The 15,281-nt window shown below is 35.3% G+C and overlaps 2 protein-coding genes across 5 annotated transcripts; both read right to left on the bottom strand.

The window, feature by feature from the left end:
• Positions 1-830: 830 nt before the first annotated feature.
• LOC101264879 (cinnamoyl-CoA reductase-like SNL6) lies at positions 831-6,376 on the bottom strand. 4 transcript variants are annotated; one of them, XR_011214955.1, is made up of 8 exons: positions 5,856-6,244; positions 5,596-5,768; positions 3,846-4,028; positions 3,534-3,687; positions 3,025-3,395; positions 1,953-2,238; positions 1,714-1,753; positions 831-1,469 (listed from the first exon to the last, which is right to left on the bottom strand). XR_011214955.1 is itself a non-coding variant. In XM_069293927.1 (5 exons), the coding sequence occupies exons 1-5, from the start codon at positions 6,064-6,066 to the stop codon at positions 3,082-3,084; spliced, it is 1,032 nt and encodes a 343-aa protein (XP_069150028.1). In that variant the 5' UTR covers positions 6,067-6,376; the 3' UTR covers positions 2,755-3,081. The 4 variants fall into 4 exon arrangements, 2 of the variants coding, with proteins under 2 accessions (XP_069150028.1, XP_010316191.1); XR_011214956.1 differs by having other exon boundaries at positions 5,596-5,765; positions 5,856-6,238; XM_069293927.1 differs by lacking the exons at positions 831-1,469; positions 1,714-1,753; positions 1,953-2,238 and having other exon boundaries at positions 2,755-3,395; positions 5,596-5,765; positions 5,856-6,376.
• A 1,927-nt stretch (positions 6,377-8,303) lies between these two features.
• On the bottom strand, positions 8,304-13,716 carry LOC101265387 (proline-rich receptor-like protein kinase PERK8). Its single transcript, XM_004232053.5, has 9 exons — positions 13,295-13,716; positions 12,117-13,188; positions 11,298-11,711; positions 10,918-11,004; positions 10,471-10,541; positions 10,213-10,292; positions 9,535-9,682; positions 8,833-8,994; positions 8,304-8,752 (listed from the first exon to the last, which is right to left on the bottom strand). The coding sequence occupies exons 2-9, from the start codon at positions 13,003-13,005 to the stop codon at positions 8,564-8,566; spliced, it is 2,040 nt and encodes a 679-aa protein (XP_004232101.1). The 5' UTR covers positions 13,006-13,188; positions 13,295-13,716; the 3' UTR covers positions 8,304-8,563.
• Positions 13,717-15,281: the final 1,565 nt, after the last annotated feature.

The raw sequence follows: 15,281 nt of genomic DNA, 5'->3' as shown, positions 1-15,281 counted from the left end.
CTTAATTATACTCCTAAGTAAAAAAATTAACAAAAAAGAAGAAGAACAGTTATCTTCTTCTTCTTCCCTATTTCTATCAACCCCACCCCAACCCCCAAACCCATACACCAGTGGTTATCTTCTTCCCCCATCATTCTAATGATTTCAAAATTTTTAGTATCAGTGGTTATCTTCTTCCCCCACCATTCTAATGGTTTCAAAATTCTTAGCATTTTGTTTCATTTATAAATTTTTCGAAGAGATTCTTTTCTCCATCTTTCTCTACCTAAAAAACGAGATGAAGTAAAAAGTTATAATTAATAAAAAAGCTGATGAAAAAAAAATTGTCGGGTTAAAGATGGAACTGTACAGGGAGGGGAGGGTAGCCATTAATGGAGTTAGAGGAAATGTATGTTTTGTTCCAGTTGAAGGCAGGAAGTTTAGGTTTTACTTTTTTTTTTTCATTTTTTTACTTTAAAATAATTTTATTTTTTTTACTTTATAATATAATGTTTAAATAATTTTTTGGATTAAAAAATAACACATGTCATTATTTGATTGGTCAAATTGACATGTCAGCGCGAGTGTATTTCACACGTCCTCTATTTTTTGTTTATTCTCGAAAAAACGTTCAAATGGTTCAAATTCAGAATGGTTGAAGTGTTCAATAGGTAGTACGTCTAGTTGAGGTGTCTAAATGAATAATCGGGACAAGTTTGAGTGTCCGCATATGACTTTGGCCTAAATAAAATGAATTATAAATTTAATCACATGACATAACATGTACATATTAAATTGGTGTAAACACCCGATGCGGGTAGATTTTACCCAACATTTTGATCCAATATATGTGTCTTTATGTTAAAATCATAAAAATCAAAGAGTATTTATTTTCATAAAACTAAGGCAAACAAACAAATAAGGAGGGAGTATGTTCTTTTTCACATAAAAGGGCCTTAACCAGACAAGTAGCCTTTGTTTCATGAGTGATGCTGATGCATGACCAGTGTAAAGAAGACCCTTCAATCCCATTATCAGTGCATCATTCTTAGACAATACAATAGATTACATTCTGGCAACGTGAACTAATTTATAAGCAAGGGACAAGTCACCTTCACCATAGCCCCTTGGGAGAAAATGTTAAAAAATTGAAAGTAGCCTCCATGGTTATTACTAGGTCTAGTTTCAGTAGACAATTATAACTACGATGTTTATAAAAAGAAAAGTAAAAGTCTAGTCAATATTCGTCGTCTAGGGCAAAGTACAAATCTGAAAAAACACTTTCAACCTAGTTATCATGAATCCTGTTCTATGTATTGCTGCTGTCCTCTACAGTTCTACCTTAACCACCATCGTTGAATACTGGAGATCGGAGTATGCATGAATGGAGCATATCGTTGAACCAGAGTTTTTACATGCCTCCCAATAGTAGCCCATATGCTCTGGTGGTAATTAGCAGTAGCAGGAGCATGATACATAAGCTTTAATAGCTGCACAAGAGTTGAAATATATGTCAATGAAAATTAGTGATAGTAACTACATGATGGGACACATGTAAATTCCATTAAGAATTGTTGTCATCACTAAGATGCAAAAGACATCGAAAAAGAAACAACAAAGAAGGCCCAAATCTAGAAATTTCATACATTGCTTTCAGTAAAAGAGCTCATTCATCTAGAAAATGCAAGAAAAAGAAGCTGGAAATACTACTGAAAATGACAGGAGGACACATACCTGCCAGTACATAAAAGTTTGTAATATGTTACGCTGCTACCTGCATTTTGAAGGATGTGGAAAGCTATAAGCACAAAATGGGAAGAACAATAAGAATAACGAGTATAAGCACCCGGAGCAGTTGGGGAATATAGTAATTCATCAAACTAAGCACCAAATCCAAAACCAAGTGGAGTCTGCTATATGTGTTCCGTTTTATTCGGTATGATGAGTCAAATAGAATAAGAGGGAATACTAACAATGTAACGATGGTAGAACTTGCGCTTGAAATGGTCAGCAACATCGGAGCGGGAGCCCATGTGGGGAGGAATGAGAATGTTAGACCAGTAATCTGCCCATCTTGGATCATTCTCATAGTCATATGCCGCCGCCGCTATCTTCTTCAATTTCTGTAAATCCTCTGCCTCTTTTCCCATCTCTCTCTCTCTCTGCTAACTCAGTGGAGTCGTCGTCTCTTCTGCAATTCTTTGCAGTCGTTTAGTCGTGGAGTGCCTAGAAATTTTCTCGAATTTCCCTTTCACACGTCTAATTATTAGAAATATATTTTTATTAGTAATTTGTTTCTAATTAATAATATGGGCTATGGCTTACTTTCAAGAAAATAATAACTTTAAACAGTTAAAAATTAATTAATTTTATTTTGATTTTTAAATAATAATAACATACACTTTTTAGTAGAAATATTATCTTACGTGTTTTAGGTAAACAACATATTTCATGCAAACAAATATGAATTTAATAAAAGTCAAAATTAATTGATTTGAGTTACAATACATAAGCCCAATTTCATCTCATTTCAATCTTGAGGTCCATCTTGATCGCACGTGGACAAATGATGTGGCATGCCAAATCAAATAAGAAATCAATAAAATCATGACATGCATCAAAGATGACAAGTCCGCTCCATGAAGCTCATATATCATATCATTTATATCTAATTGACCGAAGTGTACCAATCGCAACTCATCTATTATAAAACTATACATAGGATCCTCATAATTGGAGACAAAAAATTCTAAACAAAAAGCTAGAGAAAATCTGTAATACAAAGGCCATAAAATTCTCTATAAAGCTAAAAGTTTAATAATTCAAACAAGTCAAACCTTGAATTCAAGTAAAAGTCAAAGATAAAATTCAAGTTTAAGTTTATCCGAGATTCAAGAACAAATTTAAAGCTCTTATATTTGAAAAGACGAATTCAAAGAAATTATAAAAATTGTACTACTCACACTTTAAAATGGTAAATACGATTATTACTATAATTTTTTATCATTATTTTTTAGACGCAAATTTTATTGTCTAGAACGTTACCTTTATATAAATTGCTCTAATTGCTATATATACGTATTTTGAGGCAAATATTACTATTCACTGTTTGCAAGGAAGGCGTTGTGACGCATGGAATAGTAATCTACTGAGCTTTGACTTAGTAATTTTGGGAGGAATTTCATTATTATCAACTGCTACTGCAAGAGGGCTTTGATACCCAGACAAGTGGCCACCTATATTCAACCCATTTTCAAGTTGTATGGCCTCTTCCAATGTTCCAACTATTTTTCCAAAGCAAATATATCTCCCACACCCTCCATAATCCATATCTTCATAGACGTAAATATGTGCTTCTGCCACTTTACTTGCATCTTCAGTTGCTAGAGTTCCTTGTCTTAGCATGAAATCACCACCTACAGTTAAACATTAACAAATCGATCAATTCTCAATCTATTTTACTAGTTTAATGCAAAATAGAGTTGCAATTGCTAATCTCTTTTCCAATCGCGGAAAATTTTAAGTTATAGATTATTGATTGTGTGAAAAAATACCTTTGAGGTACGGGACAGAAGTTTCAAGGTGAGCGTTTGGGAAAGATGGTGCCATGAGAAGTCCAGGGCATACGGTAACAAGTTTCACCTTCATCTCCCTTGCTTTCCACCAAGCAGCCTTTTCTGCCCTGGTCTTGGCCAATGCTACCCAAAGCTAAGATTTTAAATAGTAGAGACGATTAATTGTAGAGGTGAATCCAGAATCTAGAGTCAGTGAGGGTAAATGATTGTATTACACTTGTACATTTTAATTCTCTTTGTATTCCGTCTGCCTTTTAGGCGAAAATGAAGAATGAAGGCTAACAAGTATACCTTGTGTTCTCTACAGAATGTCTCATCACTCCAAGAGCTCTCATCTATGAGGTTTGGCAGGTCATTTTTCCAGATGCATGCAAGTAGAGAAGAGGTGAAAACGCATCTTTTAACATGTGCTGCCCTGCCACAAGCTTCTATGACATTCTTTGCTGCTTCAGCTTCAATAAATGCCATTCGTTCCTGAATCATATCGGCTTCTCAGCATATCTTTGAGATTTACACAGGTTGAATTTTGTTTACTAGTTTTTTTTTTCAAAACAGAGCTGCTGCACTAGGTGGAATTTAAAGGAATTTCTGTTCATATTTTATACTTCTACATAATCGATCATATGATTCGAACAAAAGTTATTGGTTAATCATTTATAAACTAGGGAAAAAGGTCAAATATGCCCCTAAATTATTTGAAAAGGTTTAGATATACCCTCCGTTTAAAGTTTGGTCCATTTATATCCTTGCCGTCCAACTTTTGGTCTACATATGCCCTTTTGTGCGTTAGTTGGCCAACTCGAAATATCCAACTCATTTTACTTTTATTTAAATGCCAAATGGATTCTCTACGTCATTTTTATGTATTATCACTTGACATTTATATTCAAGGGAAAAGGGTCAAGTATGCCCCTAAACTATTCGAAAGGTCTAGATATACCTCCGTTTAAAGTTCGGTCAATTTATACGCTCGCGTCCAAACTTTTGGTCTACATATGCCCTTATGGGTGTTTGTTGGTCAATTCGAAATATCCAACTCATTTTACTTTTTTTTTAAATGCCAAATGGATTTTCCACATCATTTTTATATATTATTACTTGACATTTATATTAAAAGAGAAAGGGGTCTTTTATGCCCCTAACTATCCGACCTAATTTTAAAACACATATACGACCGTCTTTTAAATAATCCATACCCGACCCTTTTTCTAAATACCCTATATGGGTCGGATTAAGGCTTAATTGAACCATTTAAATGGCGAACACTATCGTGTTCTGATTGGAACCGCCGAGGAATCAATGGCACGACAACTAAAGGAAAAGGAAGTCGAGGTTTGAAAAGCGTTTTGGCGCAACGCAGAGCTGGAGGTGCAAACCTGGCAGGCAAGGGCTAGAGCAGAGGAATTTACCGCAACAACGTTACAGACACAACTGCAAGCTGCAACAGGCGATGATGATATAACTAACAAAATAATTCACACATATATGAGTCGGATTAGGGGCATAATTGAACCATTTAAAACACGGTCGTATATGTGTTTTAAAATTGGGTCAGATAGTTAGGGCATAAGTGACCCCTTTCTCTTTTAATATAAATGTCAAGTGATAATATATATAAATTATGTGAAATCCCATTTGGCATTTAAAGAAAAGTAAAATGAGTTGGATATTTCGAGATGACCAACTAACACCCATAAAGGCATATGTAGACTAAAAGTTGGACGCGAGAGTATAAATGGACCAGACTTTAAACGGGGTATATCTAGACCTTTCGAATAGTTTAGGGGCATATTTGACCCTTTTCCCTTGAATATGAATGTCAAGTGATAATACATAATATTGACGTGGAAAATCCATTTGACATTTAAATAAAAGTAAAATGAGTTGGATATTCCGAGTTGGCCAACTAAAGCCCAAAAGGGCACATGTAGATCAAAAGTTGGACGGTGAGGGTATAAATGGACCAAACTTTAAACGGAAGATATATCTAAATATTTGACCCTTTTCCTTATAAACTAAGAGAAAGAATATTATGACTAACCGTGTATCCAGAGATCCCTCGTGGATCAATGAAAGATGATGTGTGGAAAACAACATGACAACCTCTAAAAGCATTGCAGAGGCTATCTAAATCATCCATTCTTGCCACCACAACACTCTCCAGTTGCTTCATTTCTTCCCTCATTAGCTCCTTCATATCCTCAAGATTAGCTACTTAAAACAGGAGTAACTTGTAAGTTTTAGCAAGACACAAATTGGAACTGCACAAGTATAAGGAAAGAGGGTTGCTGGCTTGTGTACCTTGATTTTGAATAATAACTCGAACAAGGTAACCATATGCCAAAAGCTTCTTGATCAAGTGAGAACCAAAGTAGGAGTTTCCACCGGTGACACAAACAATTTTCCTGTCTCTTGCATTCAAACTGCAGATAAAATTACCACTAGAAAAGAACATTCCATGATCATTCCTCTGCTTTAGTGGCTCCAATTCCAAGGATATCGCGACATCCATCTCTCTCTCTCTCTCTGCAGCTCAATTATGAAATTGTCTTCTGTTCAGAGGTATCTGCCACTTAAGTTGACATAGTTAGAGAGTGGCCTACTTATTATATACACTCATACAAGCTCTACATATAGTTCCATCCGAGCATATAAGAAACCAAATAAATTAAAACTCTTTAAGCTATACGTACCAAAAGACAATAAATTAGTTAAGTACTAAATAAAATGGTAAATGTGAAAGACTAATTGCAGGAGTTTTTGTCTTTTAGTGTGAACTAGAATGTTAGGTAGTGTTTGTGGAGGTAACTTCACCTCAAGTTTTGCCATCATTGAAGCACTACGTCAATATATTTAGAAGATGAAATTTATATTTAATTACTGTAAGCCAATCAGGTTCCCCACTTACACCTACCTTGCATATTGGTCATTCATCAAATTACGAGAAAGTGGATACTTATTATCAAAGTCAAGGCTATAGTGTGAAAAATCCACTTATTGATCTGTAAAAGGGAGAACTAACTAAGATAAAGATTGGCCAGTGTCTCTGTCTCGTGGATCATTTATTATTCGGAAAAGGATCAAAAATACTTTTAAACTATCCGAAATAGCTTATATATCTTCAAATTGTATTTTGGCTCAAAACTATTCTTCCCGTTAAACTATTGGATCAAAAGTGCTCTTATAATTAACGAAAATTATTAAATGCCGTGTGGATGCCACATGGCACGCCAATAAATTTCCACTGCCACATCGACTAGAAGGAAAATGGTCAAAAGTACCCTTAAACTATCCGAAATAGTTCATATTTACCGTTAAACTATATTTCGGCTCAAAACTACCCCTCCCGTCAAACTATTGGGTCAAAAGTGACCTTCTCATGCGGAAGTTGTTAAATGTCATATGGATGCCACATTGCATGCCAATAGGGTTCCACTGCCACATTGACTAAATCCCTAAATCTTAATTATTCATTTTCCCCTCAAATCATTATTTTTCAGGAACGATTTCATCCATTCTCCCTCATTTCGCGGCTAGGATTTCACAATTTTCTTCGTTGCTGGTTTTCAAAGTGGATATTTTTGGTTGTAGGTTAGTAAAAATATTTTCTTATTTTATTGTGTTTACAATCATGAAAATCTACTTTGAAACTTAGCTCCGAAAAAAGTTATGAAACCTTGATCGCGAAATGACGGTATAGTTGTGAAATTCTAGCTATCATACTTTTAAATCATAAACATAATAAAATAAGAAAAAATATTTACTAACCTACAAACATGAATGTACACTTTGAAACTCAACCCCTAAGAAAGCCACGAAGTCTTAGCTGCGAAATTAAGGGAAAGTTGTGATATCTTAACTATTATGCTTTGAAATCGTAAAACACAATAAAATAAAATAATTTTTTTTTCTAATTTACAAGCATGAATATCCACTTTGAAATCCAGTCACGAAGAAAAGTATGAAATCCTAGCCGCGAAATGAGGGAGAAGGGGGGAGCGAGGGGGGTGATTAGGATTTAGGGATTTAGTCTATGTGGTAGTAGAACTTTATTGTTATGCAATGTAGCATCCATATGACATTTAACATATTCTGTTAATAAGAAGGGTATTTTTGACCCAATAATTTAACGGGGAGGATAGTTTTGAACCGAAATATAATTTAAGGATATATATGAACTATTTCGAATAGTTTAAGGATACTTTTGACCCTTTCTATTTAGTCAACGTGTCAATGGAAATTTATTGGTGTACCATGTAGCATTTAACAACTTCCGTAATAAGAAGCGTACTTTTGATCCAATAGTATGACGGAAAGGATAATTTCAAGTCGAAAAGAAATTTAAGGACATATATAAGCTATTTCAAATAGTTTAGGGGGAATTTTTATGTTTTTTTTTTTCGTTTATTATTTTATGGGAAATGTTAAATCAACCATATCAAACTTTGCCCAACAATTTCTACAAATTTATGCGGCACCGAGGCAGCTTACGTGGAGATTGCAAAATCATCCAAAAGACAAGTCATACAATTGATGCTAGTACTTAATGAGCTTTTATAAGTCAATCCAGCACTTGTTTTTATAATAATTCAGGTTAAGTAAACATCCGACTTTATCAGCTATTTAATGACATGATTAATATACATAATTAAGAATCTGTGAATAAACTTTGGATGGTTAAATAGCTACATGGAATAAATTTTTTGTCCTTCGACAAATTTTATATGCTTCCATAAGGTAGTAACTGCATTTGGTACTCCGTCAAAACGACCCTTGATTAACATTTTATCTACATTGTATGAATAGAATGTTGATTTCAGAATGCTACAAAACCAATTGTTTGTCGTGTGAAGACACCATAAAGGAGTAAAAAAGAATGCATATTTCAACACTAGCCGAAAAAAAAAGAAAGAATAGCACAGTGATTTACAATGTTAATTACAAGTCAGATCTCTCTGTGAAGAAACGCTTTTCATGGGCAATTATTTTGGTAATGAGCCATTGAGAACTCAACTCTTATAGCTGCCTTGGGAATAATTGAAGAAATCTGAACTGTACTCTTGACTTCCAAATGCCATCTTTTGAAACATTCTTATCTGTGCAGATTGTTCCCTTGACTCAAAAATTCCACTTTGTCCAGGTTTCACTCCATTGGACAGATCTGACAATTCATCCATGGAATCTAGAGCTCTAACCACCTGAAATGGGCGGAAAAAATCAGGACTGCAACGAAATGAATCATAATGAACTGCCTGACCTGCAATAGCACTCTAACTACCTGACTCATCCGTGGCCTCTTAGAGCCTGAATGACGCACGCAAGCTGCAGCTGCTTCAATCATCCGGAACATCTCACCCGCAACAAAGTTGTTTCCAAGCCTAGGATCTACTACGTCTTCAAAATTTTCAGTCTCAAGTGCTTGAGCAAGCAAAGGTCGAGCCTACAGGATAATATCTCTCAGCTTCAATTTAATGGAAGTACTAGTTGGATGACTTCAGAAACATGGAAAACTTTAAACGGTTCCATCACTAGTGTGAATAGCAATGCTAATAGTCAGATAAGGTTAAGAGCAGTATCTCGTACCCATTCCTGTCATTCTGTTAAATGTAAATATTCAGGGGTACATGAATAAGAATGCTTGGGTTACTACATTTCACGGAAAATGACAAAAATGGTCCATTACATTGGGGGTAGGTTTAAAATAGTCCCTTAAAATATGTAAGGAACTCTGGCCGTTACATTTAGCGGCAGATATTCTGGCCAACAACAACATACACTATTACCATCCATAAGGCCCAGAGCCTTCAAAGAAAAATTTGGAAACCAACCTCTTTCTTGTTCCTCAAAAGAAATAAACATCCTAGAAACCCAGTTCTCCCATATAGATTAGGACACAGCATAGCCTAGGCCACAAGCTCTGATTAAGCATCAACATCAATCATTACAGGCAATTAAAAGCGACAAAAAAAATTGAACTTACCCATTCAACCAGGCTTTCATCACCTAAGGGCTGAGACTGGTCAACAGGTTTCCGCCCCGTAATAAGCTCCAAAAGCACAACGCCAAATGAATAAACATCAGATTTCTCTGTTAATTTTCCACTTGATGCATACTCTGGTGCCAAGTATCTGAAATCGTTTACATCAATGTCAAGTCATCAGCTAAGGGCATGCCATACAACTATAAAATTAGTCATTTTGATAAATAATTTAATATCAGTTTAAACCACTTATGTGGGTAGGATGACAAGGGCTATTGGAAAATTAAGTGACTGACATATACGTTATGGTTTTGAGATGTTGCATAAAAGCAACTGTTTGACTGAAGACCAAATCCTGCCCCCATACAAGAGTACAAAGTTACCACAACTCGAGGCTGATACCGACTGAAGGTTGTTCTTACAAGTGAGGAATCAATATATGTTAAATAAAGGTCAATTTACTCTCTCCCCTGAGGTTCAAAGTGAAATGGAAGTGACAAAAAGTAATACTATAAAAGTTTTAGAAGGAAAAGCAGCTTTAGGATAAAAGTTTTTGGAGATTATTTATGGTGCAACTGACCATGGTGTTGATGATGTTGACAGATAATGTGATATTGCAACAGAAAGAGGCCAACTAAGATTTCTTCTAATTTAAGACTTAGCACATGTATGACCTACCCAAAGGTTCCCATCACACGAGTTGTCACGTGTGTACTACTGGCATCACCTGCTAACCTTGCAAGGCCAAAATCAGCAACCTGAAAGGACGAAACATAGTCAAATTGCATAAACTATAAGCCATAACACATATAATTTCCTATACACCATTACAAGCACGGAATATGAGATTTTTTTGGTTCAGATGCCTAAGTTCAACAAACAATGACAAACACCAAGTCACAGACATAAATTTAGGTAGGATATACTGTCATATACCTGTGCCTCAAAATTGATATCCAAGAGAATGTTTGATGTTTTGATATCCCTATGGATAATGCGGGGATGACCTGAGAACAACATAATTAGCAGAATTTCAGAGGATAAATCAGTAAAGGAAAATTGCAAAACATTTAAAATGTGCTCTATTCCCTAAGAAAGTCCATTCAGCTTGCCGACATTACAACAGAAAAGATTTTCCCATTTTAGCATTAGTTCTCATTAATAAACAGTGCAGTTACCAATTACATTGACAAGTCATGGTTTTATCATTGATGAAAACACATGCTAAGAAAACAACATTGGATACTGCATCTGAGCTTCTTTGGAGAAATTCAACCAGTCTTTAAGCCACTTTGTCCCCATTATTCCTTTTATTAAGTCTCCAGAAGCCCTAGGTTTAACTAATGTGGACAAGAGTAAATATAAACATAATAAGAAAATTACAGTCTTCATGCAGATAAGCAAGTCCACGTGCTGCACCAGCAGCTACTTTTACTCGGGTAGCCCAATCCATAGTTGGCATGCCTTTACCTGCAGTATTTAATCACCAATAGAAGTTACGTTAGCATCATATCTGAGACTAGAAAACATCCTTCTCAGTTTCACTTATGTTCATAGAAATGTGGCACAGTATAAGGCCAATTGGTTGTAGCCGTTGTTAGCAGCTATTCATGTCATAATGGTCATTACCAGCCATGATAAGAAAAATATGCAACTCATCTTGGAATTGTGGAGTTGGAGAATTCAACATAGAGAACAAAATCTGGACTACAGTAATCCAAGTACTTCAATTCATTAGTTCATTTATCTCAAACCTGTCTTACCATGAAGATGATAGTCAAGCGTGTCATTTGGCACATAGTCGTAGACAAGTAACCTTTGCTGCTCTGAGATACAGTAACCAACAAGTGAAACCAAATGGCGATGGTGCACACGGCTGATAATCTCAACTTCTGCTCTGAACTCACGCTCCCCTTGTCCACTTCCACTTTTCAGCTGTTTGACAGCGACTTCTCTTCCGTCATTAAGAACACCTTTGTAGACACATCCAAACCCACCTTCACCCAATACACTATCAGGAGAAAAACCATTTGTTGCCTCAGATAATTCTTCGTAAGTGAACCATGATCTTGAATTTCCAATACCCCCATGGTCCGGAGAGTACATAAAATTGCTTTGCGAGCCAGCTGGAGCTAGATAAGTGGAATTTTGAGACCTTGATCTCAGGAATGATGTATCTGGAAAAATAGTATTTCATTAAGACTCCAAAAGCTGGGAAGGGGGTAGGTTGTTATAGTTCTATTATAATCATTAACAATACTCGAGATAAGTTTGCAAAATTGACAAAGGGAAAGAAGCAGTGTGAATTATCATTCAAACGAAACAAAAGTATGCATCTAAAGTTCAGTAATACAGATGGGCCATCTGTAACTTCGAAAAATAGAGCTTATTAAACATTTATTCCATGATCATTATGGTTAACATTCTATAGTTCTTTGTCATCACTACAGTAATCCATGCAAGCTTGATTTTGGAAAAGGATGAATGCATTTTATCACTCTGGAAAATTGGAATTTTCTAGCAATAAACAAATTCAATACATCAAAATTAATAAGGAAATTCAAGAACCTTGAAAGCAATACCTGAATTTGGTGAGGAAGCAAATGGAGAGGGTCCCAGGTAATTGAGATTAAATGCACTCTCTCTTTTCTTTCGCCTACGTGTAAACCAGACAGCAACAATCACCAAGCTAAGGGCCAAAAACCCAGCAACAACACCAATTGCCACCACACTTCCTGCCTTATTTCCCCCACCATTTCTGGCACTTGAATCTGCAGTGATAGCAGGTTTAGGGATAGCAGTGGGCTTCTCTGTAGGAAGGCGAGTCACAGGCAATGGAGGGGGAGCTCCAGCTGGAGAAGTATTATTTGGGGGAGCAGGAGGTGAGATAGAAGGGGGTGGAGATGTTAAGGGGTTAGGTGGAGGGGCGGATGGCAGTGAGGCTGGAGGAGGCGCCAATGCAGGAGGTGGAGGGGAGTTTTGTGGCGGATTTGCAACAGGTGCAGGAGGTGGAGAATCAGGGGGTGGTGATTGATTTTTCACTGGAGGTGGAGGAGAAGGTGAAACTGCTGGAGGGGGAGGAGGTGGGGAAGGAGGAGGAGATTCTTTTGATGGTGGGGGTGGAGATGAAGCTGGAGGTGGAGAATTAGCTGGTGGAGGAGCCTTAGGAGAAGGTGGTGGTGGTGGTGACGCTGATGGCTTTGGAGGAGGCGCTGAAGGTGGTGGCGCCGCAGGTGTAGGAGGTGGAGGTGGAGGAGATTCTGCGGGTGGAGGTGATTTTGACTCTGATGGAGGAGGAGAATCTGGAGCTGGTGGAGAAGGAGGTGGAGCTGAAGAGTCAAGTGGTGGAGGAGGAGGAGATGAAGAGTCAGGAGGAGGAGCAGGAGGTGAATCAGGAGTAGAATTTGAAGGTGTAGCTGTAGGGAAAGATGGGAATGGAAAAAAAGAAGAGGGAGAATCTGGAGAGGCCATTTTCAGTAAAGGTCTCAATTTTGATCAAGAATTATACAGTAAACCTCCCAAACCCACATTACAATTTCTCAAAAACCTCTCATTTGCACACAAATCCAAGAATGCAAAATCCCTTCTTCCCAAAAACTAAATCCTCAAAATGAAGTTGCTTGGAATCAGCCCAAAACTATTCAAAATTAAACCCTAAAATCAGAAGTACAAACAACTACCAAAGTCAGCAGTTGAAACATACCCAGATCCCACAAAAAGACATAGGAATGTAATGTTAGTAATTCAAAAGTGAAGTTACCTGAAAGAGTGTGGGTTACAGGTAGGAATGTTGGAACATGAAGAATGGTAAAGCTGTACTAAACCAGGCATGAAATGAGGGGTAATGGGAACGTGGTTGCCACTTCGGTTCTTGATTTGGTAATGTCAAAAGAGAGCGAGTAAAATCAGAATCTTGAACAACATGGGGAGGCCTCAGAGTTTACATAACTGATGAACTCAGCATTTACGTCAGACAAAATAAATTAATATGTGTGTGTGTGAAAGAACGTTATCAAGAAGCTAAGTCAAAGAAAACATCATGAAGCCCATGTTCAAGATAGGCTAATGGTTTTGTGGTCTCTGCACACAATTGCTAACAAACAATCATACACCCTAAATCAACACTAAGTTAAGCATGTATTAAAATAGAGTAGTAGTAATTGTCTTCTCCGATTTCATTCCTTTGTCAGTTTATAACTGTCATTATATATCGATATACCACAACAAATATACGTTGTTGCTATTAACAGTAATTTAGTAATAGTATATATTAGTAGTATTCAATTCCCTAATTAGCGGGCACGCGTGAACATCGGCTCTGCTGCGCTACGTTTCCTTTTTCGCTTGCTGCTTTAGTGTCTTTCACTTTTCTTTTCTTTTCGTCCGTTCTCTTTTATTCTTTTTTACTTCGATGAAAGTGATTAGTCAAATAATAAGTATTTTTTATTTTTAATTTGTAGTACATTGTTCGTAATATATGATATTATAAGTTTAAAAGTAGGGTAAAAATTTATATATTTAATTTGTAGTATATTATTCGTAATAAATGAAATTATAACTTTAAAAGTAGTGTAAAAATTTATTCACATTTGTTATTTATATTGAATGATAATTATGTTATGGTTAAGTAATAAGAAATTAAAATTAATTTATATATGTTAGTTAATTATGATTTAATAATAGAAGTGTTAATATATGTATTTTGTATTTATTGAAACAAAGAAAATACTTTTTAACCCAAAAATAAAATAGGACTACCTGTGATAAAAGACTCTGTGTTTAGGCAAGTGGAATATCAAATTTGAAGTCTAAACTAACGTATCAGAATACTATAAAAGTTTGTTGAACAAACAAGAAGTAATAATGATTTTACTTGAACAAATTAAAGGTAAGAGTGAATTTTGCAGGTTGATGGCGAAAGGCAAAGTTGATTTCCATTTTGGTGACCTTTGTTTTGTCATACTACACTTTTTGAAAAAAATATGACTTCTTCCTCCCCGTGAAATTATAAATATTTTCTTTTATTTCGATTTTTTTTTGAGTTTGACTCTGTATAATTCTTTTTAAAAAATAAGAAACTAAAAATGTCATGAATTATATCAAAACATTATTTAATATTGTGATTTTATACGTGTCATATAAAAATTAAAATTAATTATATAATTTTATAGATAATAATAGCAAAAATACAACAAATAAATTGAAACAGAAAATTACTTATTAAATTTAGTTAGAACGAATCAAACAACTACTAGTCAAAAAGTTTGAAACCTTTCATTCGAGCCCCAATTTATAGTTCATGCAATAAGAAATCATTGAACTCCTCATCCTATAGAATTGTTTCAAAAATATGCTTATGAAAATGAATACATGCTAATTGTATAGATTATCTCTTTGTTTGTCGTTAAGTTATTCCATTATCGTTATTGCATCAATAATTATTAATTATCTAATTTAACCCCCCTCCCTTCCAAAAAAAAATTATTATTTGCATAATTAAATAATTTTCACTATCCTTTTCAAAGATTTTCTACTTAATATAAAAATATATAAGAAAAAAACAATGTGGTAATGAGCGTGTAGCATGACATTTCTTTCTATTCGTAATTAACGAACATTTGGCAAAAAAATACTGTAGTAATTTTTTTTTCATGTCGAGGGGAATATTTAGCGAGAGGAATTAAAAACGTAAATAAAAGTTATATTTACAAATATTTAATCAATAAAATCTTTGTTTCATTAGAAAA

The sequence above is a fragment of the Solanum lycopersicum genome, chromosome 2, assembly GCF_036512215.1.
Source record: "Solanum lycopersicum chromosome 2, SLM_r2.1".
In the NCBI taxonomy this organism is placed as follows: domain Eukaryota; kingdom Viridiplantae; phylum Streptophyta; class Magnoliopsida; order Solanales; family Solanaceae; genus Solanum; species Solanum lycopersicum.
The sequence above is the reverse complement of the archived record's forward strand: the minus strand, read 5'-3'. Positions and strand labels throughout refer to the sequence as shown.

Coding starts and splice junctions, on each gene's coding strand:
- LOC101264879 (XM_010317889.4), bottom strand. CDS start 6,066: ATGGATGTCGCGATATCCTTGGAATTGGAGCCACTAAAGCAGAGGAAT. Junction 4,029..5,595: donor GAGGGATCTCTGGATACACG/GTTAGTCATAAT, acceptor GATATGATTCAG/GAACGAATGGCATTTATTGA. Junction 3,396..3,533: donor TTCTGTCCCGTACCTCAAAG/GTATTTTTTCAC, acceptor GTTTAACTGTAG/GTGGTGATTTCATGCTAAGA.
- LOC101265387 (XM_004232053.5), bottom strand. CDS start 13,005: ATGGCCTCTCCAGATTCTCCCTCTTCTTTTTTTCCATTCCCATCTTTC. Junction 11,712..12,116: donor TGCTTCCTCACCAAATTCAG/GTATTGCTTTCA, acceptor CTATTTTTCCAG/ATACATCATTCCTGAGATCA. Junction 10,542..10,917: donor TGCTTATCTGCATGAAGACT/GTAATTTTCTTA, acceptor TGTTGTTCTCAG/GTCATCCCCGCATTATCCAT.